This window comes from Thamnophis sirtalis, unplaced genomic scaffold, assembly GCF_051295495.1.
Source record: "Thamnophis sirtalis isolate CommonGarterSnake01/CBP01778 unplaced genomic scaffold, rThaSir2_p1.2 scaffold_2, whole genome shotgun sequence".
Taxonomy (NCBI): Eukaryota; Metazoa; Chordata; class Lepidosauria; order Squamata; family Natricidae; genus Thamnophis; species Thamnophis sirtalis.
Genome location: NW_028261382.1, coordinates 124107421 through 124133922, shown reverse-complemented (window position 1 = coordinate 124133922; position 26502 = coordinate 124107421). Strand labels below are relative to the sequence as shown.

General features: G+C 36.9%; 1 protein-coding gene across 1 annotated transcript in view; it reads right to left on the bottom strand.

The window, feature by feature from the left end:
• STK3 (serine/threonine kinase 3) overlaps positions 1–22523 on the bottom strand; it is a 114026-nt gene extending 91503 nt beyond the window's left edge. Inside the window, exons 1-6 of the mRNA XM_087706823.1 lie at positions 22359–22523; positions 15263–15343; positions 11643–11771; positions 8464–8578; positions 6125–6289; positions 4755–4922 (exon numbers count right to left, since the gene is read on the bottom strand). Of these exons, the coding sequence (XP_087562949.1) occupies positions 4755–4922; positions 6125–6289; positions 8464–8578; positions 11643–11771; positions 15263–15343; positions 22359–22381 (681 nt within the window). The 5' untranslated portion in view covers positions 22382–22523. The remainder of the gene's footprint in view (positions 1–4754; positions 4923–6124; positions 6290–8463; positions 8579–11642; positions 11772–15262; positions 15344–22358) is intronic.
• Positions 22524–26502: the final 3979 nt, after the last annotated feature.

The window sequence follows — 26502 nt, the reverse complement described above, 5'->3', positions numbered from 1 at the left end:
AATAAAAATTTCAATGTATACTGTTGATCATGATCTATTGTTTTGAATTGATTGAAAAGTGGAATATGTGTCTCTTTTTCCATAAACATTAACTCCAAGCATGCTTTGCAGTAGCCTCTTCAAAAGCAATTAACCTCCCTAGAGGAATCAGGGGTGGATCAATGGAGGAGTTATAATGTGAGTAAACAATCTGCAGTGGCAGCTTTGTAGGAAACTACAATTTCAGGTGCAGTGGTCTTTGTAGAACAAAGGTAAGAATATACTTTCTTATGTTTTAATTACCAATCATGTTATATATTACTCAGCATTATCTTGGGAATTTGGAAGCATATCCAGTTGCCGAATATTACTCCAATCATAAAAAGGGGGGGGGATGTTAGAAAACTACAGCCAAAAGTGTTCAAAGATAACATTGTTTTCTCTGCACTTTTTATTAGGATACCAGTTTCCAATGGAAAGCCCCAATTTAGGATAAAGCTATAAGGCAATATAAACAACATCAAGAACTCTTGAGAAAGGCAGCTGCTTGTAAGATACACTGGAAAGAAACTAGTGATCACAAGCAGATTAGTCCATGGTGGCAGTGACACAAGCTAAGCAGGAGGTATGGATAATCTGGGTAAGTGCCATGGAAAAATAAATATCATGATTGGACTTCAGGCAAATGGAAACATTTCAAATTGGCTTCCTACGGTATTCTGTGGAACATATGATGTCCACATGTCCATTACCAACAATTTCAGCACAGAACACAATAAAAGACAAATGCTGGATATGTTTTCAAGATATTGCATTACAAGCCTCTCTCAAGACAAAAAAAGCATAAATTAGGGGAGGGGGCAAGTTTGCAATGCTAGCTTGCTTATACAAAAGGCTGGCAATCTTTTCTTGGAGCACCACCAGGATTGAAGCCTTTTTGGAAAGCTTATGTGGGTGTAATTTAAAGGATAAAGGAAGGAACATTAAAAGTTATCCCAGAGTTAGGTTCCAACAGGGCTTCAGAGGCTTCCCCTCTATTTTTTGCTATGCTAAATACTTGCAAGGTTGATACGGATTCTATATCCCTTAATTCTTGGTATAGAACATGTATGAATGTTTTATATCCAGACACAATGCATATATGAAATTCATTCATCAAAGTATACTTTGCCATTTTGGGTTTTCCAGGATTATCCATGTGGGAACTGTATGAATGGAATGTTTTTGTGTGTATATGCACACATAAATACACATGCACACATATACATATGCTTAAGAGCATTTTGAAGTAGAATGCGTTTTTATTTTCAAATTTGTCTATTAACAGGACCACTGAAATGTTAAATGTATGCAGTCATTAACCTTAATATCAGATAACCGTAATATTTTCTGCCTTACAGTCAGAAAAATGGTCAAATAGGTGATTCCCTGTCTGAATTTAGACCTCCATAACATTTCTCTTCAAACACTTTTCTCCCAATATCAATGCAAAGGTAAGCAACATAGTTCGAGCAGAAAATTGCTTGGGGAAAAGAAAGTGCAAGTGGAAAGAATTTCAGCTTTCATTATTCATGCAAATGTTGTTCAAGACAAAAATACCCAGTCCAGTCTCAGTTTAAATATGTTAAACATAATCCATATTTAAGCAGCTATCATTACATCTGCCTGAGCCCTGAAGTTTGTTTTAATTTAGAATATGGCACCATAATCTCCAACAAACTAGCAGAGCGCAATGGTTAAGATTTTGGAGTAGCATGAAGAGGGCCCAGGTTTGTGGGCTACCCTCAGCTACAGTAGTTCACAAGGTGACTTTGGATCAATCACCACTTTACATACTAATAACATATAATTCTCATCACAAAGAGAAAAATAAAAGCGCTAGCTTACTATGTATGCCTACTTTGAGCTATAGAAGGAAAAATAGAATATAAATATAAATTAATCTTTAAAATCTTTTACAAAGCAAACATTTGCAGAAATATGAAGTTTTACAACCAGTTTACAGCACTTTGATTGCCACCTCCTTTCCAGCCATCAGAATATGTTCATTTTATATAAAGAACTGATATATATTCCCATACCCATAGCCCTACAGTTCTTTTAATAGTGTCTTTCAATCCAAAATCCTTTCCTTACCTTTGCACAAATTTTAGCACAACTCCTTGAGTAGCTAGTGTGTGGTTAGAAAGAGGAAGCTATGCTTGTTTGCATGGAATCTGCTATTTCCGCCCCTGCCAAAACACTTGTTTAAAAAGTCATGTAATATCTCTATTAGACTGTAAATGCAATTGACAAGGAAATGGCCTACTGACAAAGCATTACCTTTGTGGCAGCGCCAACCAGCCTACAGCAAAATAGCATACAGAATAACTTCAGCATGCATTCCCAAGTAACAAAACAGTGTTTTACATAAATACCACAGAATCTAAGCAAGATCCAGAAAAAGCAATGAAAGTTTGCCCAAGCTTTCATGCTTGCCTGTATCAATTGAATGTCTTAACTAAAACAAAATAGAAAAGCATCTACATATGTCCAGGAATCTTATGAAGTTGGATCATATAACACTGGGAAAACTATCACAACTGAAATCTGTGTATTTCTTCTTAACCACTGTAACAACTCTCTAATAAAAATTAAGAAGAACTATGGGATATCAAATATACAAAAGAATATTAACTGCATACAAGCCCTTAAAGACCAGAACACAAATTATTAACAAGAACATGTGTTCTGTGTAAAACAGAATTGTTTTTTTAAAAAGGTTTTGTCCTTTAATACATTTGATTACAAGGATTAAAAAGCTTCACAATCTGTCAGTTTGAAAAATTGACTCTTTAGTTAAAAGTAGCTATTTAATAAAATGGCAAGTTATATTTTATAAAAGATTATATCTGAAATTTTTGCTCTGGGAATTTGTTTATGTAGCTCCCTTAAAGTATTAACATATAGTTCCTTTAAATTATTCAAGAAATGTTGATGTCCTGTAAAGAAATACTTTTAATATAATTCTTTTCATTTAGTGCCTTTTATAAGCAATTATGTTAAAATTATAAGCAATTATGTTAAAATTATAAGCAATTATGTTAAAATTATAAGCAATTATGTTAAAATTATAAGCAATTATGTTAAAATTATAAGCAATTATGTTAAAATTATAAGCAATTATGTTAAAATTATAAGAAATTATGTTAAAATTATAAGAAATTATGTTAAAATTATTCCAGATATTCTCAAGAAAATATTTTATTTATTTAATTTATAAGCCACCCCTCCCACAAACAAGGCGACTCTGTGTAGCTTAAGGTAAAGATAAAGGTTCCCCTCACATATATGTGCTAGTCGTTCCCAACTGTCTGAAGACATCTCGGTGGTCAGGTGGCCAGCATGACTAAACACCAAAGGTGCACAGAACACTGTTACCTTCCCATCAAAGGTGGTCCCTATTTTTCTACTTGCATTTTTTACATGCTTTTGAACTGCTAGTTTGGCAAAAACTGAGACAAGAAACGGGAGCTTAGTGCTGTTACGCAGCACTAAGGATTCGAAACGCCAAACAACCGAGCTTTCTGATTGATAAGCTCAGTGTCTTAGCCACTGAGCATTCCTTTGCGTAGCTTACAAACAGTAAAAAGATGAATATAGAAGCAACTACAATTGCAATTGTTATACTATATAAAATATTAAATGGAAGTGTTGTTTAACCATTACAGACAATATCTAGCATTATTGTGAATGTCTCTGTTTCTAACATGTCTTATTATGAATTGTTGGTTCATATTGGTCCACTAGTTTAGACATTGCACTGAGCAATAAACTATGATTTACAAACCACAGCTGCTAGGTTCATACAATACAGTCTTTTCCTACTATTGCAATCAAGCATTTTTCTTACTAGTAGGACACAAGAATAGAAACTAAATGTTAAAAATAATATATTTAACAGCCCAAGTATAGATTTAAAGCTTTTTTCCCAATGATAAAACAGTAGGTGTTTTATTCTGAAGGGTTTTTCTCCTTATACTAGAAAGGAAACCATGCTCCCTCAGGAAGTACCTTTAAAAATGTGATGAGACTTACACAAACGATTTTGGAGGAAATAATAACCCGACTGAAAAATTTGAAGTTTTGAGTTTGGAATTTAAAAATATATAAAGTTCTTCTCTCTCTTTCTCATTATGCTCTGTTATCCACAGTTTCAACATCCTTGAGTGAAACATAATGACATCTAAAGGATATGCTCTGACTTGAGAAAGTAGTTGCAGTTTAATATCTGAGACTACTGACAATTAGTCTCCTTTCTAATTATGAATCAAATAATATTGCCTATTAGCTCAAGAAAAAAGAACTTGTCACTATCACCTCCATCCCTAACCTTAAAAAAACACAATTATTTATCAGCTATGATATTTAAAAACTGTGCTGAATGGGACAATTACTGTCCCTTATGAATGCTAGCTGTACTTGTACCAAAGTGACAACTCCTAAATGCCAAAATTAGCTAACACATAAGCAAATGTCAAAAAGGAATCATAACAATAAAAATGGCATTTAAAAAAATAGTTGCACACTTAAAATGTATTACACAATTTAAAGCAGCAATTATTTTTCCTAAACCCTGTTTGAAAACTTTCCTTATATCATAAGCATAACATAAAATACCCTCTGTCACTGTAACAATTTCATAAAAATGCAGCTTAGCCAAGTACTGCTTCTACTTTTCAATGAAAACAGCTTACAAAGCTATTATAGAAAAACTCACAATTTCTGTTTCTTACCCTCATTGGATGAATATCAGCATATGGTGGCTTTCCTTCAGCCATTTCTATTGAAGTAATACCAAGGGACCAGATGTCTGCCACACAGTTATAACCAATTTCTTGTATTACTTCTGGAGCCATCCAAAATGGAGTACCTATGACGGTGTTGCGTTTAGCCATTGTATCCTGTAATACAATTATTTAACTTAACACAAAGTGTGCAGCATTTTTGGACTGACGATAACTCAACATGCTCACATGCAAGAAAAGACAATCACATCAGCCTCTGTAATCATGAAGCATCCCCAAACCTCTGAACTTACACTTAACAGTAACAACCATCAGTCAAAGGTTTTTCTTTACTAGTTTATCATTCAAATGTTAAAATCAATTTGTTCAATAGAATCCTGCACTAAACTGTTTACATTATGATCATTAACAATAGCACTAGCATTTAGATTTACCCTGTTTCTCCAAAAATATGACACCCCCCCCCAGATAATAAGCCCAATCGGGCTTTTGAGCACTTGTGGTAAAATAAGCCCTTCCCTGAAAATAAGCCCTTCCTGAAAATATTGCAACAGCAGCAGCCATGAGGTGACCACGCTTGCCACCTCCTGCATCTCAAAAATAATAAGACCTCCCCAAAAATAAGGCCAAGTGCTTATTTTTTGGGGGGGTCAAAAAAAAATAAGGCCCTGCCTTATTTTGGGGAAAACATGGTACATACCACTCCATAATGTTTTACAGCATTCTCTGAGCAGTTTACAATTGCCCCCAACAATCTGGATCCTTTTTTTACTGATCTCTGAAGGATGGAAAGCTGAGTCAACCTTAATTGGTCAGGATCAAACTTTTGGCTTTGGGCAGAATTAGCCTGCAGTACTGCATTCTAACCACTGTGCCACCACAGCTTCTCTAACATTATCTTTCAGAGCATTATAAAATATATATAGTAAGTTGTACTTAATTCAAAATTTATACAGGAAATCACTGTTTGGACAAACATTGAAAACGCCCCTAAACAACTAATGCTGCAACTGTACCTAACCGAGAACCTTAATCTTCAAATTCTTCTACATTACAGAAAAAGACTTAAGAAACAATGAACTTAAACCTTCTGTAGAATTATCCTGTTTAATGCTGCAATTCAAGAGCTCATTGGACAAAGCTGCCTCTACCAGTATACACCACATATTAACTGTAAATAATCCCATAAAATTGATGTCAAACTGATTTTAATTGGAAAAACACTTACACGACCTCACTACTTAAAGACATGTTATCTTTCAAAAGCCTCTGATATCTTATTACTGAAAAATAGCAAATACAATATTTATTTGTTGAGTGCACTAACATATAAAATATATTTTATTTTTTACACTTACAGTTAACTGTCCAGCCACTCCAAAATCAGCTAACTTGGCATGCCCTTCAGTATTCAAGAGAATGTTCCCAGCTTTTATATCTCTATGTATTTTTCTCATGAAGTGCAAATATTCAAGTCCTTTAAGGGTAGATTTAAGAATGGTTGCAATTTCATCTTCTGTAAGCTGTTAAAAAAAAAGTACCAAGATTGCTCTTTGGTATACTCACATTCAAAGTGATTGCACATTTATATAAACACAGTGAATCAAACTACAACACAAAATTACTCATGTGGCATACAAATAGTGTACAAAATATTTGTTAATTGTAGTAAGTTAAGGCTTTATCAAGGATCCATTCATGACATCTAGATTCTTTAAGACTACATAAAATTGTGAATCAGTCAACAAGTTCAGGAAGGAGAAAGAAGTATTAACAACAAACACTACAGATTAAAACCTAAACAATTACTTAAGAAGAAATGCCTAAGAGATTGTAAGAATTTATGTCAGGATTTTGAATTGAATTCAATTTTCTATATATTCGAAATGAAATTTAGTAAGTTTAGGTGAAAACTCTTCAGATACTATAACTTTGGGATATAGAGTTACACCAAAACAGGAAACATAAATTTCAATATGATATATCACAATTAGAGCCCCATTTCATAGATACGCAGTTATCCAATTATTTTTCTTAATAGCAGTGGACTTATATACCGCTTCATAGGGCTTTCAGCCCTCTCTAAGCGGTTTACAGAGAGTCAGCATATTGCCCCCAACAATCTGGGTCCTCATTTTACCCACCTCGGAAGGATGGAAGATAAGATAAGCTCGCTTAAGATAAAGCTCACTCAAAATTTTCTAAAATAATGTTTATTCATACATGTTTATTCTTTCTAAATGTTTATTCTATTTCTGCTTTAAATTTCATTTGGGCTTTACTAAAGCCCAAATTTTCTAAGAGGTCCCCAAGAGGGTGTGCCTGAGCGCACCAGCATGCCTACCGTCCCTGTCCTACTGTCCCAATTGATATGTACCGTATTTTTCAGAGTATAATACGCACCTTTTCCCCCCAAAAAAGAGGCTGAAAATCTGGGTGTGAAATCTGAATACAGCATTTTTTGCCTCCCAAAACCCTGCCCCCTTCACCAAAATGGCCGTGCATAGCCTTTAGGAGGCTTTCAGAGTGCTCCGGGGGGCTGGGGAAGGCAGAAATGAGCAAAAAAATGGGTCATTTTTGCTTAGTTTTGCCCCCAGCCCCCAGGTGCACTCTATAAACCTCCAAAAGGCTAGTCATGCCCTTTTTAAAAAAAAAAATGGGCCATTTTGGGAGGTCTGCAGAGTGCAAAAACTTTTTTTTATTTGCCTCTTCAAAATTTTGGTGCGTCTTATACTTCAGTGCATCTTATACTCTGAAAAATACGGTACTCATTTTATGTGTTCATGGCCATGTTATACTTATTGATATCCATCTATTTGTACCAATCACATGCGAAAATGTCCCTGTCTATATTAATACTTGTTACCTTGTACATGTTGATAAATATATGTTTAAGTTTGTGGTATGCTTTTTTATTTTTGTACTGAACTCAATTAAAATTATATCAAATGAAATGAAATAACATTGCATAAATATAATTTGCCAATACCATCCAAAATCCTTGTGTCACTACAATAGAAATAAATCATTTTTCACAGAAGTTGTTTCTAAACCAGCCATCTCTGATTTCAAGATTCATGCTTTAAGTGGTTTAAGTGTTTTGTGTTTGTCCCTTCAAAATACATACCAAATTTGAAGAACAATTTGATGTGGCAATAAATAAAGTACTCAAAACTAAATTCAGGAAGGTAAAAATAATTTAAGATAATATACTGAAGTGACTTAAATAGAGCAATGATAGAGATACCAGTTAGAACAAATACCAGTAGAATATTTTTTAAAAGCAGAGATATTTTTAACAGAGTGTTTTTTAAGGGAAAATCAAACAGTTTTTAATGTTAATGTTAATGAATGTGAGTTAAGATATATTGAAGGAATATAGTCTCATTTCAGTTATCCAATTTTCAGTTAAATTATCCAATTTGTACATTCAAAATCTGAGTCTAATCTTATTTGTGAGCCAATGAATTTAAAATGGCATGAGAAAATCTAAATCCCTTTTTGAAATATTCTTGTCAAAATCTGACAAAGTACTGGCAAAATTAACATCATCCCCTTCTTTACAAATGCTCTTTACAGGACATCAACATTTCTTGAAGAATTTAAAGGAACTATATGTTAATACTTCAAGGGACCTATATAAACAAATTCCTAGAGCAAAAATTTCAGATATAATCTTTTATAAAATATAACTTACCGTTTTATTTCGTAATCTAATTATGTCAGAGACAGAACCAGCTCCACAGTACTCCATAACAATCCAGAGGTCTGTGTTCTTAAAATAGCTGCCATAGTACTTGACAACAAAAGGACTAAACATAAAAACACGGCTGTCAACATATTGAAGTTAATCTTTAAATATATTAGGAAGCAGTTCAATATTTTTTCTCTGAGCAGTTGCCCCATTTTTAAATGTTGTAAGATGTATTAATCTTCAGAGAACAAAACAAACTTACTGAGCACCTGAGAATGATAAAGCCCTTAATACATATTACTCACCAATTTGTATAAGAGCACGTCTTTTCAAATATTTGTATAAGACAAGAGTAAGGGAAATATTCTCAACTGAAAAGTATCCATATATGCAAGTAAGTGCAATTTGAAAAATAGGTGGGTTTTTTTCTGGAAGATAAAATATGACTACCACTATCCAAAAAACTGTATATTTGTTTAGCAAAGAGAGATCCAATTTCCCCATTAAGATGACCCAAATGATTTTACAAGCTTTTGAGTTTTTACCAAAAAAAAAAGTCAGAAAGTAATTCAGAATTTTGCATGAGGTTTGCAAACCAGGCAATATATTGAGTCTACTGACTGAATGCTTCTGCCTATAGCTTCTAGCACAACTGTTGATCAACTGCCCCAAACATCACACTGACACCAAGGAAACCTTATGCATAACACCCTTTGTGGTTTCCAATTTCCAATCAGCAAGGGAGTTCCAGGCGCATGTCTGTCCACAATTCACAATTAACTGACTGTTCAAAATGCTCCCTAAGGTATTTATTGAACTAACCAAGTTATCTTGAGTGAGAACACCTGTTTTATATGCAGAGGGCCCTAAGATCATTATTTCAATCTCCAAGTAGAGTGGGGGGGGGGGCAAAAACAAACCATGCCTGAAGCTCTGCAGAATACCAAATGGTCAGTGTTAACCGTTTCTGTCTAGATAGACCGTAATCCAACTCAACAGAAGTGAGTCCATCACTCATCCATAAAGCTATCAGACAATAAATACTGGATAATGGCAGAATTTAAAGCTTCCAATCTCCTGAACCTAGGAGCTTTCAAGTTAGAGGGAACCTTTTTTAAAATTTTACTATCAAGTTATGTACACCTATTACTATCTCATACTAATACCATGATGACTTCTCAACACTGATAAATGATCATCAACAGCCATCTGATCTAACTCTAAATAAAATACCTAACTTTAAATAAAAGTACCCTAACATTCTTATCAGAGATATATAGTAGACTTTAAACCTTCTACCTTACAACTGTGTTATTCCTAAGATACCATACTTTGGGACCATCACCATAACAAATTCTGACAACCTTACCCTAAAAATTAACAACCTGCAATAAAGAGAGTGATTAAAGAACTGCCGAAGTATATGATATTTGAAAATTTAGAGTCAAGTAGTTTTCTTCCAAATTTGAAAGTCAGGTTATGTTAGTCTTATTTTAACTACTGTGTGTTTTTGAGCATTTGTAATTTGTCCATAAAGATCTTTACTGATATAAAACAAACCTCAAAAGAGAAAGAGTTTTTTCTCCCTGCAAATATTTTACAAGGGAGCGATTCACCAATATTTTACTAAGGGCACACCCTTATCTTTGTTCATCACCTATAAATCACTGTCAACTTTGGCATGTAAAGAAACCCCACTTAATCCTTTGTACTATATTGTCTACCTTTGCAATCTATCTGAAGAACCATTTATAAAGCTCCAATGTTACTCTTACACAAATAACTCTGCTATGGTGTAAGAAACTTCTGCATGGTAATATCTTGGCTTTTTTCTCTTTGATTTATTATCCTCAGAGTTTGTCTCAATTAATAAATAAAAAAATAAGCATTTCTTTGAAACAATCACATTGACCAAAAATACAGTAAAATTTTCAAGGTTTTCAATCTGATATAAACAGATTGAACATAAATAACATTAAATTGAGAGCCATTGTATATGGAACATACTAAATGGGACAGTTGTGCTTATTTAAAAATGGTTTTATTAAAAAAATGAGCACAATATCTTTTACCCATTAAATCAGGCAATTATTTTTCAAGCTATATGCGACCTGTAAAAAGCTGCAGATGCTTTAAGGAATCATTAAAATTAATCTGACTCTTAAAACAGCCACTTTGTTTTCAGGTACAGATGACGATCAGAAAAACTATGTAAATAGAAGAGGCAAATACTGTGCTCACATGAAGCCCTAAAAATTCTTCCAAATCATTGCCAAGCATGCATACACCTATCTTCTGATTAAGTCAGTTCATAGACATTCCTATCTCACCTTACATAATAGTATATCTCATTAGAAAACAGTTTTTTATTTATGCACACACATTTCTTCTACTGGTTATTTCATTTCAATATTTATCTTCCTCCTGATTTTAAGGAGTCAATGCGATTAAGATGTTGGGCTTGTTGGCTGGAAAGCCAGGAGTCCAGGTTTGAGAAGCAAAGTGCCCCAGCTCTTTCCAACTTAGCAGTTTGAAAGCACACAAATGTACCACTTTGGTAGGAAAATAACAGCATTCTGTGATGTCATGCTGGCCAAATAACAATGGAAATGTATTCAGAAAGTGCTGGCTCTTTGGCCTTAAAACAGAGGTGAGCACCGCATTGACTACTGCAGGGATCTTCACTTACTTTTTAACCTGATTTTAAGAATGATCAGTAAAAAATTGCACATTTTAAGATGGATACAAATAGAACCAATTACGTAGGAATCTAATAGTTTTCCTTAACTAGTTTTTCAGGCAGCTACTGTATCTGGCACAAATATTTTAATTCTGTACTCTTGCACTGAACAGAGAATTGGTCTCAAAGACCTAAATTGACCCTTTGAAATCCATAATTCTTTATCATATGCACAGCATTTGCCAGAATTAAACATTTACAACTTTTCATAAAACCAAGAAATATTGCAACAGTTGTGTTTTCACACTCTTACCTTCATAAATTCATTTTATCCATTCATTTATAACCAGCAAGCAGGAAAATAGAAAAGCAAATAAAGCATCTAAATTTTTATCACCTTATTTTAAAAAGTCAAGTGGCCTTCAGGTTCTGCTTGCATTTTTAACACACCACTATCTAATTTTTTTTAATGGCAGAATTTACATTATAAATTGATCCATACCTGTCACATTGTTGCATTATGGAAATTTCTTTAATTATTTCCTGTAGATCTGATTCAACAGGGACTTGTTTAATTGCTACGACTTGTCCCGATTCCTTATGAATAGCTTTAAAAACACTGCCATAAGACCTGAAAGGGAAATATTAATTTATGCTATTAATAATAAAATCACCATGCCCACTCAAGCCACTGATTGCAAAAGTTTCTGCAATAAAAATGTTTATTGCTTTTACACAACATTAACTCCAGAGTTATGTAGTATAAGAGGAAGAATAAACAAGCTTGTATCACAGTTCAATGTGGCTTTTCGTTACTTAACCATTGTATGTTGTTACATAATTGTACATATACTTTATTTCTTAATTACTTTCATTTTGCATTAGCTGCCTGTTTATTTTTCCTGTCAGTTCCTGTTCAGCAAAACGATGGAAAACAATGTCTTTCCTCTTCAAGTAACCAGTGAGCAGTCTAATGGCAGGAAGAAACCAGCACTCTATAAAGCTTAAGTATTACCTTTTCAGAATTGCAAAGAGGATGAGCTCGGATATCCCAATGCATTCCCAGCAACCATATTAAAATTACTGTTTTCTGAAAAAAATGATAGTGCCTCCCTCTTAAGCAGGGGCACCGACATTTTAGACAGAAATGCACTGAACATTTGGAGAACGAACCCACTGTTAGCATGCATGTACACAATTCATCCTCCAAAAGGTCTATCTTTTTAGTCCTTGACTGATAATTGAACCCAGAATTTCCATCGCTAAGCAAGGCAGCTATTAAGTGAGCTTTGCCCCATTTTACCACCCTTCTTGCCACAGCTGTTAAGCAAATCACTACAATAGTTAAGTGAATGATTTACTTCAGGAGTGTCAAACTTGCAGCATCACAGCAGTGTCATGTGACATATTGGGATTCTTTTCCCCTTCACTAAATGGGGGGGGGAGGGCCAGCACATGAGGCATACAGGTCACGAGTTTGACACCCCTAATTTGGTTGTCTTTCTATTCTTGCATCGGGCTTCCCGCCCCCCCCCCTTTGACTTGTCAGAAGCCAGCTGAGGTGGTTACAAATGGTGATCACATGACCCTGGGAAAAGGTAACCATCATAAATACATGCCAATTGCCAAGCAGCCAAATTTTGATCACATGACCATAAGGCTGCTGCCGGGATCATAAGTGGGGAAAACTACTGTAAGTCACTTTTTTCAGCACCGTTGTAAATATAAACAATTCCTAAATGAATGGTTGCAAGTTGAGGACTACCTGCATATGGTTGCAAAGAGTTCACACTGACTTGATGGCACATAAGCAATCACACAATTAATATGCAAAATCAAGAAGATTAGAAGAATGCACACATTTTTTCTTAACTTTTAGCTTTCATTTAGGCTTTTTACATACTTTCCACCAATATATGCATTTTGTATCTATCTGGCCATCATGCCATTCCTTTAGGGTAATACATTAAACACAAAAAGAAATAAATAATTTTTAACTTAAAAAAATAAGGGCATAAAAAGAGGATGCTGTACGGCTAAATCTAGTTTGAATCAATACAATTTCCTATACCAGTCTTATATCTTTCTAATCTTGCAACCATCTCTCTTTTTGTCCATATATTATTTCATTTCTTTTATTCTTTAAACTTCCCACCTCTTCTCTTTTGGAGGAACTCATCAATTTCTTCCAACCATGATGTTTGGCCTTTCCCTCTATATATTTAGTCTGTAATGTGATTTTTCACTATATGAACAAATCTCAACATATTTTTTTAATATTTATCACTCACTTAGTCCAATGTACACTATTTACATATGTTAAATCATCCTGAATATGGTAAAGGTAATGTACAGTAGATGCAATTGCTCATCTGGACTACTTTAGGTGCTACAGAATTATACATTATTTCAAGGGGATATCCAGATGGCATTTGGTTTCCTGACATCCATTAAACAGGGGTATACTAAATCAATATTTCAATATATTATATCATATCAGAAAGAATATACAGATACAGAATATTTTATTCATTAGTAAACATTTCCAAAAGGCTCCAAAAAAGCCCTTTAAAAACCTTAATATCAGTTTTACTGGAAAAAGAAGTTCAAGTGTATTTCACTCATTTGGGAACTTAATTAATATAGAAAAAAACCAACTAATTTGAGCTGATAAGAATGACATGTACCCTCTCATTCTACAGCTTCATTTACTGTCACGCCTGCTCTAAATTCCTCCCTTCTCTAAAGCAGGTTTTAAGTGGGAGAAGGCTTCACAGGAAAGGAAAAAATATCATCATGTAAACAAATTTTCAATTACATAATACCAGAATTCACTTTAATGTTAAGGATTTTTCTTAATCATTTTCTTCATTTTTTAAATTAAAAAGTGTTACTCAGAATTAACATTTATTTAAGACAGTTCTCAAAGTATGGGGAAAGTAGGATACATACTTTCCAAGGGGAAAGAATGTATTGCAAAGAAAAATAAGGCTACTGGACAAACTATCTTAAACTGGTAATGCCAGGAACTCTCTCTCTGAAAGAACCAATTCTCATGTGGCACAGCTAACCCCATGGAAAGACTGACTACAATAAATGCATAATTACTTATATTCTGGAAATCGTTGTAAATGCCTTCCTGGTCATTGCAAAGAAAGCTTACAAGTCCCCTGCAAGGCTCAATTGGGATTGGTGTTGTAATAGATTTAACTGGTGGTATGGATCCTACTCTCTCTGTCTTCATCCATCTTTCTCTTCTATGGTAGGTGCAAGATAGACAAATATTGAAATGGGGAGAGAAGAAGCAGTCCTTGAAGTTATATGCTTCTGGAGCTCTTATCCAATGAACAAGGGAATACAGCAGCATAGTAGGCTTCCCACAATTATAACTGGATCTGTGAAAAATATTAATTTAACTGAGGATATATATGTGACACATTCAGCTTAACTGGCAGACATAATTGGAGCCTCTGAGGTATACCTAATTTGAAACTACACAACATTTTCTTACCTTCTCCTTTAATCAAAATCACACTTTGCCATTATTTTTATATATTAAGAATGAACCACTGAGCTTGTTATACTGAGCAATTTATAAGCTTTACTTTATAATAAAGCTGGTCCTCATTTAACAACCACTCATTCAGTGACCATTCAAACCTATAACAGAACTGAACAAATGGTAGTTAAGACCAGTCCTTCTATGTGCAAACACTGCAGCACTCCAAGTCATATGACTACAATTTACAACCTTCTCTGCTGACTTCTGACAAGCATAGTCAAGAGAGGAGCCGGCAAGAAGTTCAAGTTGCAGTCATGTAAGATCCTTGCTTAATGATGGCAATTGGGACTATCAGAACTGCCAACAAATACTCCCAATCACATGTTTTGACTTACAACCACATCGCTTTAATGATAACATTTCCGGTTCCAATTATCATAGTTAAGCAAGATCCACCTGCACACAATCTCATTAGGCTAGCTGGATGTAGGCACCAGTCCAAATATGCAAGATTGTTCAACTCACAATCAAGCTCACTACCCCCCACTATGTTTGCATGTTACATATATTACATTTCCATAGCCATCCATACATCTCTACTTATATAAAATTGTACATACCCTTCACCAAGCTTCTCCAAGACATCAAATACTTCTTCAGGCTGTTTAGTCAAGCTGTCTTCACTGAGCTTTTTAAGCTTGCTAATAAAAATATAAAAACATTTGAAATAGTCTACAATTAGTAATTTGCAATTTACTTTTATCTGTAATTACTAGATATACACTTCTATTTTGTTAAGAATAAATAGAAAGGTGCAGAGTTTCAATGTGTACCACATACCTTATCAAAAAAAAAAGACTAAGGTAACTTCTAATATTGCATTTATCTATAAGTAATTATTCTCAAAACATAAATTAAGATTTTAATATGTTAATGTCAAAATTACAATTCTTAAACAGAAGGGCATCCCATTCAGAAGTAATCAATTTCCCACTTGAAAGCAAGTTTAATGGACAACTAAGCACACAAAGAGGGAAAGATAGAATCAAGCAAATCATAGCTTGGGGAGGAGAAAATCTGTACAGAGAGAAAACAAATCAACAGTTGTTCAACTGACTGCCACTTTATTCAGGGTTGTTTTTTTTTGAAAGCCATCAAACCTGGCTATTCCAGACAGCCTCAGGAAAGGGATGAGGGGTACATGTCTGTTATAGATAGGAAAGTTGTTGCTTGTCCCATAACATATTATTGCTTTGGCTTTTTTGCTTTCTCATTGATATTATTTATCAACATCTATCATAATGCAAGATGCTCAGAATCCCAAGTGGATTAGAGCACAATATAAACTAAACTAAAATTAAATGGTGTCCTTTTCCATACATATGCTACAAATTCTAACACAGAAATTAGTTCACTATAATACATCATCATCATTCATAACAATTAAAATTTGTATTTATTTGTCATTCATTAGAAATTGTACATCTCTCTCACAGAGAGCTTTGAAAAGCTGTTTGATCTTACATAAACAAGACAAAATAAATGCCATTCAATCTGCTTTTGGATTATGGATTTCCTGTCGGACAGCTTTCAGAGGGTCAGATTAGGTAATCATTTCTTTTCAGTGCTTATTCTTAACACAAGTACACCACAGGGTTGTGTGTTGAGTCCCTTACTCTATACTCTTTAGGTGCATGACTGCATTCCCACTCACGCCAGTAATACTATTATTAAATTTGCAGATGATACAACAGTGGTGGGGATGAGTCTGCCTATCGAGATGAGGTGGACCGGTTGCTTTCGTGGTGAGGAGACAATAACTTGGTCCTTAACACAAATGAGACCAAGGAGCTTATAGTGGACTATAGAAGGAATAGATCAGACATCCAGCCCTTGCTTATCAATGGAGACCAAGTAAAGCAAGCGGCCAGTTTTAAATTCCGGGTATTATCATAAAAGAGGAACTGACCTGGGCGTTCACATTGCAGCACTGGTCAAAAGAGCCCAGCAAAGATTATACTACCTTTCAGACATTTTTTTTTTCAGACATTTATTACGATTTATAGGCCGCCCTTCTCCCTGAGGGGACTCAGGGCGGCTTACAATCACGGGAAGGGGGTGCAATAATACAAGACAAACAGTGAGTAAACAAGATAGATAATAAAACACCAACTTGCATTCAACAGTCAACACTCGGGCAGGTAATTTAAAAACTTATCCCCAGGCCTGCTGGGAGAGCCAGGTCTTAAGGGCCGTGCGGAAGGTCTGGATGGTGGTGAGACTTCTGAGACTTCTCACGAAACAACTGAATGAAAAACTACTGGTGATCTTTTACCGCTGCACCATAGAGATTATTTTAATTTACTGTGTATGGTTTGCCAATTTACACAGTTGCAGATAGGACAGCACTCCAGAGGGTTAACATCATTGGCCAAAGGATCATTGGTTGCGCTTTCCCCTCTTTGGAAGAGCTTTATAGTTCCTGCTGCCTTAAGAAAGTTAAAAACATTCTTAAACAACCCATCTCATCCTGGACACCCTTTTTTTTGAACTAAGTGCAATGACAATAAAGTAAACTAACTAACCACAGCAGTATAGCCCAGGACTGATAAGAATATTTGCCACAAAACATAAAAGGGATAAACTATGACCAAAGTGATAAACTTCAAGAATTATACAAAGTAGCATTTGTGTTTGTTTGTTATAAAATCCATGAACTAGAAGAAATACTGTGCCTCTGAATCACCACTTAAAATACACTATTCGAATGTCTCTCCAATTTAACTTTGTATTTAGTTTGCAAGAAGTCCAATAAATGAATTCTATCTTAAATTCCAGGTCTGTTAAAATTTTCTGTAGTGCAGATGCTATAGTAATTGACCAGATAGGGGAAAAGGAAACTCAAATTATCATATGTTCTATTTGTTTTGTTTTATTTTATGTGCATACGTGCATGCATGCACAGACAACTCTTTGAAGTTTTCGTGATAGCATTTTCAGAAATGGCTTACCGTAGCCTTCTTCCTAGAACTGAATGAAAGCAACTGACTCAGTCACCCAGCCTATAAAGCAGTAATTGTTTTGAGTTCCTTGCTCCATTAGCAAAAACCTTTGCAAAAATCATACTTACTAAGAATACGTCCTACATAACTTAATGGAATTCATTTTTGAATAGACATACATAGCTGTCCTTTATTGTAATGTCTGAAATCATCTATATTGCAAATTAAAGAAACAATTTACTTTTCTACTCCTCCTGTGCAGATACCCAAGACACATTACATAATGGGGAGGAGAAAATATACATGTGGAAATTTTCAGGGAATTTTCAAGTAATTTTTTTCTCAGCACAGAAAAAATATTGAACAATATTATTCACATTTTTGAAGTTAGAAATGTAAATTTAAAAAATTCCAGTTATTATTGCAAGCTCCATAGTTTGAAATAATACTTATTGAGATTTTAGAGCTGTATGTGAGTTGGACAGATATATTTAAATTTATCAACATGATCTGGATTTGTCTTACTATTATGATATATAAGACGGAAGTCTGACTTGTTACTTCTCTGGAGTAATCACTATACATTAAAGATGAGGAATCAATCAGGAACCAACTTCTTTGGATGCCTGTGACATGGATCAATCAGATATCACTTGATAAGTCCTAACCAAGAGCTCATCAGCCCAGATCAGCTGCTGTGAACTGCCCAGAGGTACATCACAAAGCAGCTCCCTCTGTCCCTGAAAATGTCACACAATTGCTAGCAGAATATCAAGACAAAATAAAACTATATCACAGCCATTCATCCCAAAAGTTCATCACTACTTAATTATATCTCCAACCTTTCAAAGACTGCTGGTTCTTAATCAGTGCTTATATTTTATAAGCCTTTATACTTTTTCCAATTTGTAACCAAGATAATGTTCAAATTTACTCCGATAAAACAGCTTTAAAAAAAGAAACTACAAATACCTTTGCATGTGAACTTCCCTTTTTTTCTTGAGAATATTTATATGAAGTCAGATACCCTATATGGTTATGAGGATTCATGTTAATAATAAACTTTATGTGCTACTTTGGTTTAGGTTTAACAATGTTATTCCTATATTTAGTGTACAGTATGTGTGCACAAGGGTATGATTGAATGTACTAAAACAGCATATAATTTTACGGTCAAAAATTCTCATATTTTGTTCGTTAGCTCATCTTTTCTCGAATTAAATAGCAACAAATACTTGACATAGTCACCCATACCATAAAACTAACACTAGGTATCCTACAACTTCCATTCAGAAGAATACCAGTACAGTTGAAAGGAAAAGATAAACTAAAGAAAGAACCCAGAGATTCTATCAAATTACTGAAAGCTACCACAGCAGGAAAAAATAATTATATTATAGCATAATGGATTCATTTGTTGAACACAAATGAAATGGTCTTAGTTTCTTTCTAGCAGGTCCTTGGTATTGAAGTTCATTCATCCACCTGCATAGAATTTCTGGCCAACTAAGCTGCGGCTCAATTACAAGGCTCAACTGAAGGTAGAAGCCCTTAATTCTTACCAGGAACAGAAAAAGCATCTAGGTAAAGAAAAAAGAGAAAGAACAACATGTTGGCTATCCAGAGTAGTGAATTTTGCCCCATAAGTTTTAAGTGAAATAGGTGGTACTGTAAAAGACAGACTGCATCAGAAAAATTCCAAAGGAAAGTTCCAGTAACTATAGTCAGGGCTCACATAATTTACAAATGGAAAAATAAACAGGATGACAGTTTCTGGAGGTGAGGAAATTGGAATTTAATCTAGATCTAAAATGACAGAAAAAAACAGCTGTAGGTGCTTAATCATGGCCAGCTTATACTCAGTAACCTAAGCAGAACAGAAAGAAAAACATTAAGCACACCCACTAACATCAACTTCCCTTTTAGGGTAGTTGCATAACAATATGGAAACTCAATATATAAATAATTTTCTTAAATGCCACCAGTCATTCTATCAAAGAGCCAACGTGCCGCTATGATAGAAATAAATAGCTTACCATTTCAAGAAGATTGTTTATATGTTTACAGGCATTATTTGTTATTTATGATTTTAAAAAACCTTAATCTTTAATGACTTACCCCCCAGGTTCTACCTGGATTAGTTTTGAATTCCCCTACTGTACATGTGCCTCCAATCACTGACTTACTCCTTTCAAGGAGATGACTATATTACATTGATATTACAATAAAGATGATTTAAACTACTTTTGTTTTTTTCTGAAAATATTTTGTAAATGCAATGTTTATGTATAAGTAGAATACTGCTTCTAAAAATATGTTCCCATTATTCAAAAGTTCAATATTTCAAGACTGAGCAACTTCTCATCCAGAGCTAATGCAAATGTATTGTAACAATTTAATGTGAACAAAAACACAGTTTAAAAATAAGCCACATTCTTCTGCCATTGCCCATTTCAAGCACATATTTTCAAAACCCATTGTGGTAATACCAACACGCAAAGATTTCCCAAGTTTCCATTTTCATACACTTTCATGACGACAGAGTCAAATGCCTCTCTGGTGGTCATTTACCAGAGAAGCATTGGGGACATATTCTCTGCCCCAGGGAGGCATCACCAGGGAGGTCTTAGGTGGGCGGTATGAATATATATTTTCATGAGAGATTAATTTCTTGCCCCATTACTACCCGAACTAGACTTAGGGCTAGATGGGAGGTCTTTATTTCTGCATGGGCTTAAGCATCACACAGTACACACCAAGGACACATTAAAAGTATGTTGAAGCTTCCATATAATTCTACTGGCATACAAAGGGCCAAGCTCAAATTACCTTATTTGGGACATATTATGCAAAAACCCACCTCTCAGGAAAGATCTACGGCTGGGAAAGATGAAAAAAAAAAGAGGACAACCAGCAACAAAGGTGGATGGATTCAGTTACAAGGCAATGAGAGCACATCATTGGGAGACATAAGAGCCACTAGGGTTATGTATAGATTATCATGGGGAAAGCTACCTATGTGGTTACAAGGAGTCAAAATGACTTGATGGCACCTAATCAATATAATCATACTGCTATACCAAGAAGTGAATGATTAAGGAATGCTAAGTGAGTAGGTTACAGTATTTCTCTAGGAAAGCAGGCAGGTGAGTCTCACAGTCCAGGTGACTGTTTGTAGGCGGGAATTATGTTACCTATGTATTTAAAAACATGCATAGGAACAAGAAAAGCCCATTTCTCTCCAGGTGTTGTGCATTGAGGGCTTCTTTACACGTAAAACAGCCTTATCCCAGGAGAGATGCCCTCCAACCTATGGGACTACAACTCCCATCTCCTCTAGCCAGCCCAGAATTCCCTCCAACCTACAGGACTACAACTCCCATCTCCTCTAGCCAGCCCAGAATACCCTCCAATCTACTGGACTGCATCTCCCATCTCCTCTAGCCAGCCCAGAATTCCCTCCAACCTACAGGGCTACATCTCTCATATCTTCTAGTCAGCCCAGAATACCCTCCAACCTATGGGACTACAACTCCCATCTCCTCTAGCCAGCCCAGAATTCCCTCCAATCTACTGGACTGCATCTTCCATCTCCTCTAGCCAGCCCAGAATTCCCTCCAACCTACAGGGCTACATCTCTCATATCTTCTAGTCAGCCCAGAATACCCTCCAACCTACAGGACTACAACTCCCATCTCCTCTAGCCAGCCCAGAATACCCTCCAATCTACTGGACTGCATCTTCCATCTCCTCTAGCGAGCCCAGAATTCCCTCCAACCTACAGGGCTACATCTCTCATATCTTCTAGTCAGCCCAGAATACCCTCCAACCTATGGGACTACAACTCCCATCTCCTCTAGCCAGCCCAGAATTCCCTCCAATCTACTGGACTGCATCTTCCATCTCCTCTAGCGAGCCCAGAATTCCCTCCAACCTACAGGGCTACATCTCTCATATCTTCTAGTCAGCCCAGAATACCCTCCAACCTACAGGACTACAACTCCCATCTCCTCTAGCCAGCCCAGAATACCCTCCAATCTACTGGACTGCATCTTCCATCTCCTCTAGCGAGCCCAGAATTCCCTCCAACCTACAGGGCTACATCTCTCATATCTTCTAGTCAGCCCAGAATACCCTCCAACCTATGGGACTACAACTCCCATCTCCTCTAGCCAGCCCAGAATTCCCTCCAATCTACTGGACTGCATCTTCCATCTCCTCTAGCGAGCCCAGAATTCCCTCCAACCTACAGGGCTACATCTCTCATATCTTCTAGTCAGCCCAGAATTCCCTCCAATCTACTGGACTGCATCTCCCATCTCCTCTAGCCAGCCCAGAATTCCCTCCAATCTACTGGACTGCATCTCCCATCTCCTCTAGCCAGCCCAGAATTCCCTCCAACCTATGGGACTACAACTCCCATCTCCTCTAGCCAGCCCGTCGGAGGCATCCCGCTGAGAAAGGCTGCGAGAAAGCCTCCTTCCGGTGCCATCCAGAAATAGGCCCCTCACGCCCGACAAGCGCAGAGGGGTGAAGCCAAGGCGAGGGGGCACCTCAAGCTGGGAGGCCTGCCCGGTGACGGGGAGTCGAAGGCTTCCAGGAGCGGCGAACTGCGGGGTACGCGGCCTACACCGGCCTCCTTCCTTTCGCCCAAAGTAAACCTCGCTGCCGCCGCAGCGAGTCTCCCGGGAACGAGGGAGGCCCTGACCGTTACCTTTTAGGCGCTGCCTGCTCCATTCTGCGGCCAGAGGCTCCCCAGACGGTCGGCCCCAACCAAGGCGCGGCGCTCTGTTTGCCAACCCTGAAGGGGCCGGACAAGGACCAATCAGGGAGCCCGAAGAAGCGCCCCCCCCCCTCCTCAAGGAAACTCTGCCCGCAACTTTCTTCCGCTACTGGCCCTTTAAAAAAACCCAAGCACGCCTCCTCTCCCAGGGGGCCGTTGCCAGACTCCAATGCTCAGCTGAGCGCTGGGTGGGCCACTCCAGAAACACCGCCCCCCCAGTCCTCCAATTGGCGGAAAACGCGCGGATCCAAAACGCGCATTGGTCTTTCCAAGTGCCAGCCAGAACTCCGGAGAAGACGGAAAAGAAAGTTGCTTCGGGCCGAGCGAAATTGCGTTGGTGCAGATGCTATAGCGGCCGGCAAGGGAGTTTGGCGTGACGTCATGGGCAGAGGAACGCCGAGGAGAAAGGTCTTCTTTGCCCCGTCATGCGCCGCGCCGATGAGTGGCTTTTGCAGAAGGATGCATCTTGGGTGGTGTAGTTTTTATTACTCTGCGCAGGTTTAGGGCGTTTAGTTGTCACTATGAGCAATTGAATCCTTTGCAGGGTAGCATTTATTACTTCTGAGTAAGTGGCGTGTTTGCACAACACAGTAACCCTTGGCTTACTGAACCATGCTTCCCTGAATTCATCCAGATCTCTAGATTCATTCACACAACCCACTGAACTCAAAATAACCAACCGCATTTAGATTAGAATAGAATAGAATTCTTTATTGTCCAAGTGTGATTGGACACACAAGGAATTTGTATTTGGTGCATATGTTCTCAGTGTACATAAGGAAAATAAAATACATTCATCAAGAATAAAAAAAATACAACGCGATAGTCAAGGTTACTAATAAGCTATCAAATTGTACTAGGAAACAGACATAAACAATATAAATTGAAAGATACAAGCAACATGGTTATAATCATAAGTGTTTTAAGTGTTTTAACCTAGGTCTATGTTTCTCAATCTTGGCAAATTTAGTATGTGTGAGTTTCAACTCCCAGAATTTCTCAGTCAGCTTAAAGTTGCCACAGTTGAGAAAAACACTGCTCTAGAGTGTTATTTAAAACCAATGTCATAATCACAAGTCCTTTTGGCTTGATCCTGTGTGTTGAAGAAAACCTGTATGAACAATATATTTCAACAATATAAGCTGTCATGTACCAGATCCTTGCAGATTTGCAACTTTTAAGCAAAAACTGCAGAACTAATCTTTTCATCTATGTCCTAGTTTCGGGAACATTGTTTCTCCCACCCACACCTTACCCCTGTTTTATCCAATATTTGGCTCTTCTCATCCTCACTCACTCTCACTGAGGTTTGGATAGACAGCAGCAAAATATGTACTCTCCCAAAAGGAAGAATTTCCTGTATGTGCAAGTAAATGTTTTTAGAACGTCTGCAGGTACTATAACAGGCAATCTAAAGCATTCAGTGGTAGAGAGGAACTGCAAAGGACAGCTTTTACAGCAACAAGTGTTAAGCAGATGTAATGTTGATAGGACTGTGCACACTCTCTGGTCATTCTTAGGAAGGCCACAGAACAAAACTATAGGACAGCCAGTTGTGCAGATATTTCCCTTTAAAAGCAGCTGATGACACAAATGAATTACTCTTATTAATCTGCCAAATGGCACATTCTATTCTAATTAGAATTATCAAAATTCTTTGCTTGCATCAGTCAGAATACTTGAGCAACATGGAAGTTTCATAAGAATGGGATAATTAACTACCTTGACATATGTTGCAAATCTAATTCACCAAAGAGTTGGAGATTTAATGTCCTCCTCACTGATTTGATTTCACAGAAGATGGAAGAAGGAACCATGGAATCCATAGTCCTACGCCCACTTTTTACAACAGGAAGAAATTGGTTGAATAAAGGTAAATGGAATCTTCAGAAAAAGTGCTCATGTTATCCTTGAATTCACCATGTCAAAATGAGGAAAAATAGAGAACAGTCAGGTTTGTATAGTAGATTTTGAAATCCTGAAGGAAAAGTGCGTCTAGAAGGCAGAGGTGGTTATTCAGCAGGTTCTGACCAGTTCTGGAGAACCGGTAGCGGGAATTTGAGTAGTTTGGAGAACCTGTAAATACCATCTCTGATTGGCCCGGCCTGCCCCCATAGATTCTCTCCCAAGTCCCAGCTGAAATGGGGATTTTATAGTAACCTTCCCCTAGAGTGGGGAGGGAATGGAGATTCTACAGTATCTTTCCCCTCCCACGCCCATCAAGCCATGCGACGCCCACCAAGCCACACCCACAGAAACAGTAGTAAAAAAAATTGGATCCCACCACTGCTAGAAGCGATGGGAAACCCTATGAAATGAGATAGTGAAGGTGCAAATATAAACAATTCCCACTAGAAAGAAAAATGGGGAATATCTAAATCGAGTGTGGTGGATAGATAAAGAGCTTTCTAATATGCTATGGAGAAACATGCTGCCTTTCACTAATATTCTTATCCATAACGTGCACAACTAAAGTCTTTCTGTTGCAGTGGTGTAGTTTGATAGCGAAGCATGGCTGGCCTGGCTTTCCACGTTGAAAAGACTAGGGTTGTTTGGTAATCCCTATGGACACCAATCTAGGACTTTGTCTGAGATTTTGACCTTGATCACTTCTGAGTTTCTTATCATGTGCACAGCCCTTTCTGACATTAAAATCTCTCCACATTGTTTGATCTTGTATGGCTTCTTTCAGTTACATATGCTCGGCTTTGAATGGTATCCAGCCACAGGGGCTTCGGGCGGCCTCATTTCCTTTTACCGTCAGCCACTTAGAGCATAACTGCCTTTTCTAGTGAGTTTGAGCGCCTGACTTGACTGAGATAAGTAAGGCAACATTTTGTGATTTTGCCTTAAGCAGCTTGGGAAAGGAGCCTTGTCCAACCTGTCCCTGAGGTGTCGCTTCTGCTAACTCAGAATGCAGATTATTTTTCATTCAGCCACCTTGTAGCAGATTCCCAGGCATTGTTGCCCTGTCATGAAATCAAGCCCTTTATAAATCTAGGGAGGAGCAGGGCTGGAATGATCAATTTTTCATCAGATTTTCACATGTCAAGGAGATCGGTATCTTTATCCTTAGCACGAATAGCAAATGGACAACATTCGCTTGGATGTCTATATCCAGCACAGAATTGTTTATGATTGGAATAGCTTATAAGCACAATAAAATAAGCAACTAAAGTAAGCAAACAGAGCTTTGTTTATTCTGTTTACAAAAATGTTTCTACAATCCCACGCGATCGTCTGATATTAAACCATAACTACTTTATTCCATGATGGGGGGAATATCTGGAACCCTCTAGCAGGCTAGATAAAATATTCTTGTGGTTGATGTTGCTATCCATTTAATCAGGTCCAATTTTCTTCCTTTTTTGAATCACGTCGCTCCATATTTTATGATCTTATAGGGCTTCTTGCAGTTGTTTTATGCTCTGGCTGGTGTTGGCTTTGATGGTGCCTAGCCACCATTTTTTTGTATCCTTGTTTCCTTTTATTGCTGACCCTTCCAAGCGTAACTCCTTTTTCCTGTCAGTTTGAGTACATGACATGACTGAAATAAATAAGGCAGAATTTTGTGGTTTTGCCTTCCAGAAATATGTCTGGCGTTATTATTGTGCTTAGAGCTGGGATTTAAATAGTAAATGGGATTTAGATTAGTCATCATTAATTTGTCTCCACTTCCTTGATTTCAATAGACCAATAGCCAACAGAGCCATCCTTTGCCTGCGTCTGTTGTTGTCCTTGTCCTTCCCCCTAAAAGTATTACCTACTGGCAGGAGACATGCAATAACTGGGTTTCTGTAACAAAGAGAAGGGAGAGGCCACAATGACCTGATGTCTTTCAGCTTGACATTCTCCAATACCTATAATGTAAATTTAAGTATGTCTTCTGATCCTGGTCCGTCCCCCCCCCACCCCATTTGCATTTGTTCTTAAGGCTTGATCTTGTACAGCCCCACACTTCATTTTATTTCTACGAGCTCAAGGTATTCTACGTCAGGTTAAAAGATTGCAAGTTTCATCTAAAAAGCAGAATTGATTACAGGTAGTCCTCAACTTACGACCAAAATTGAGCCCA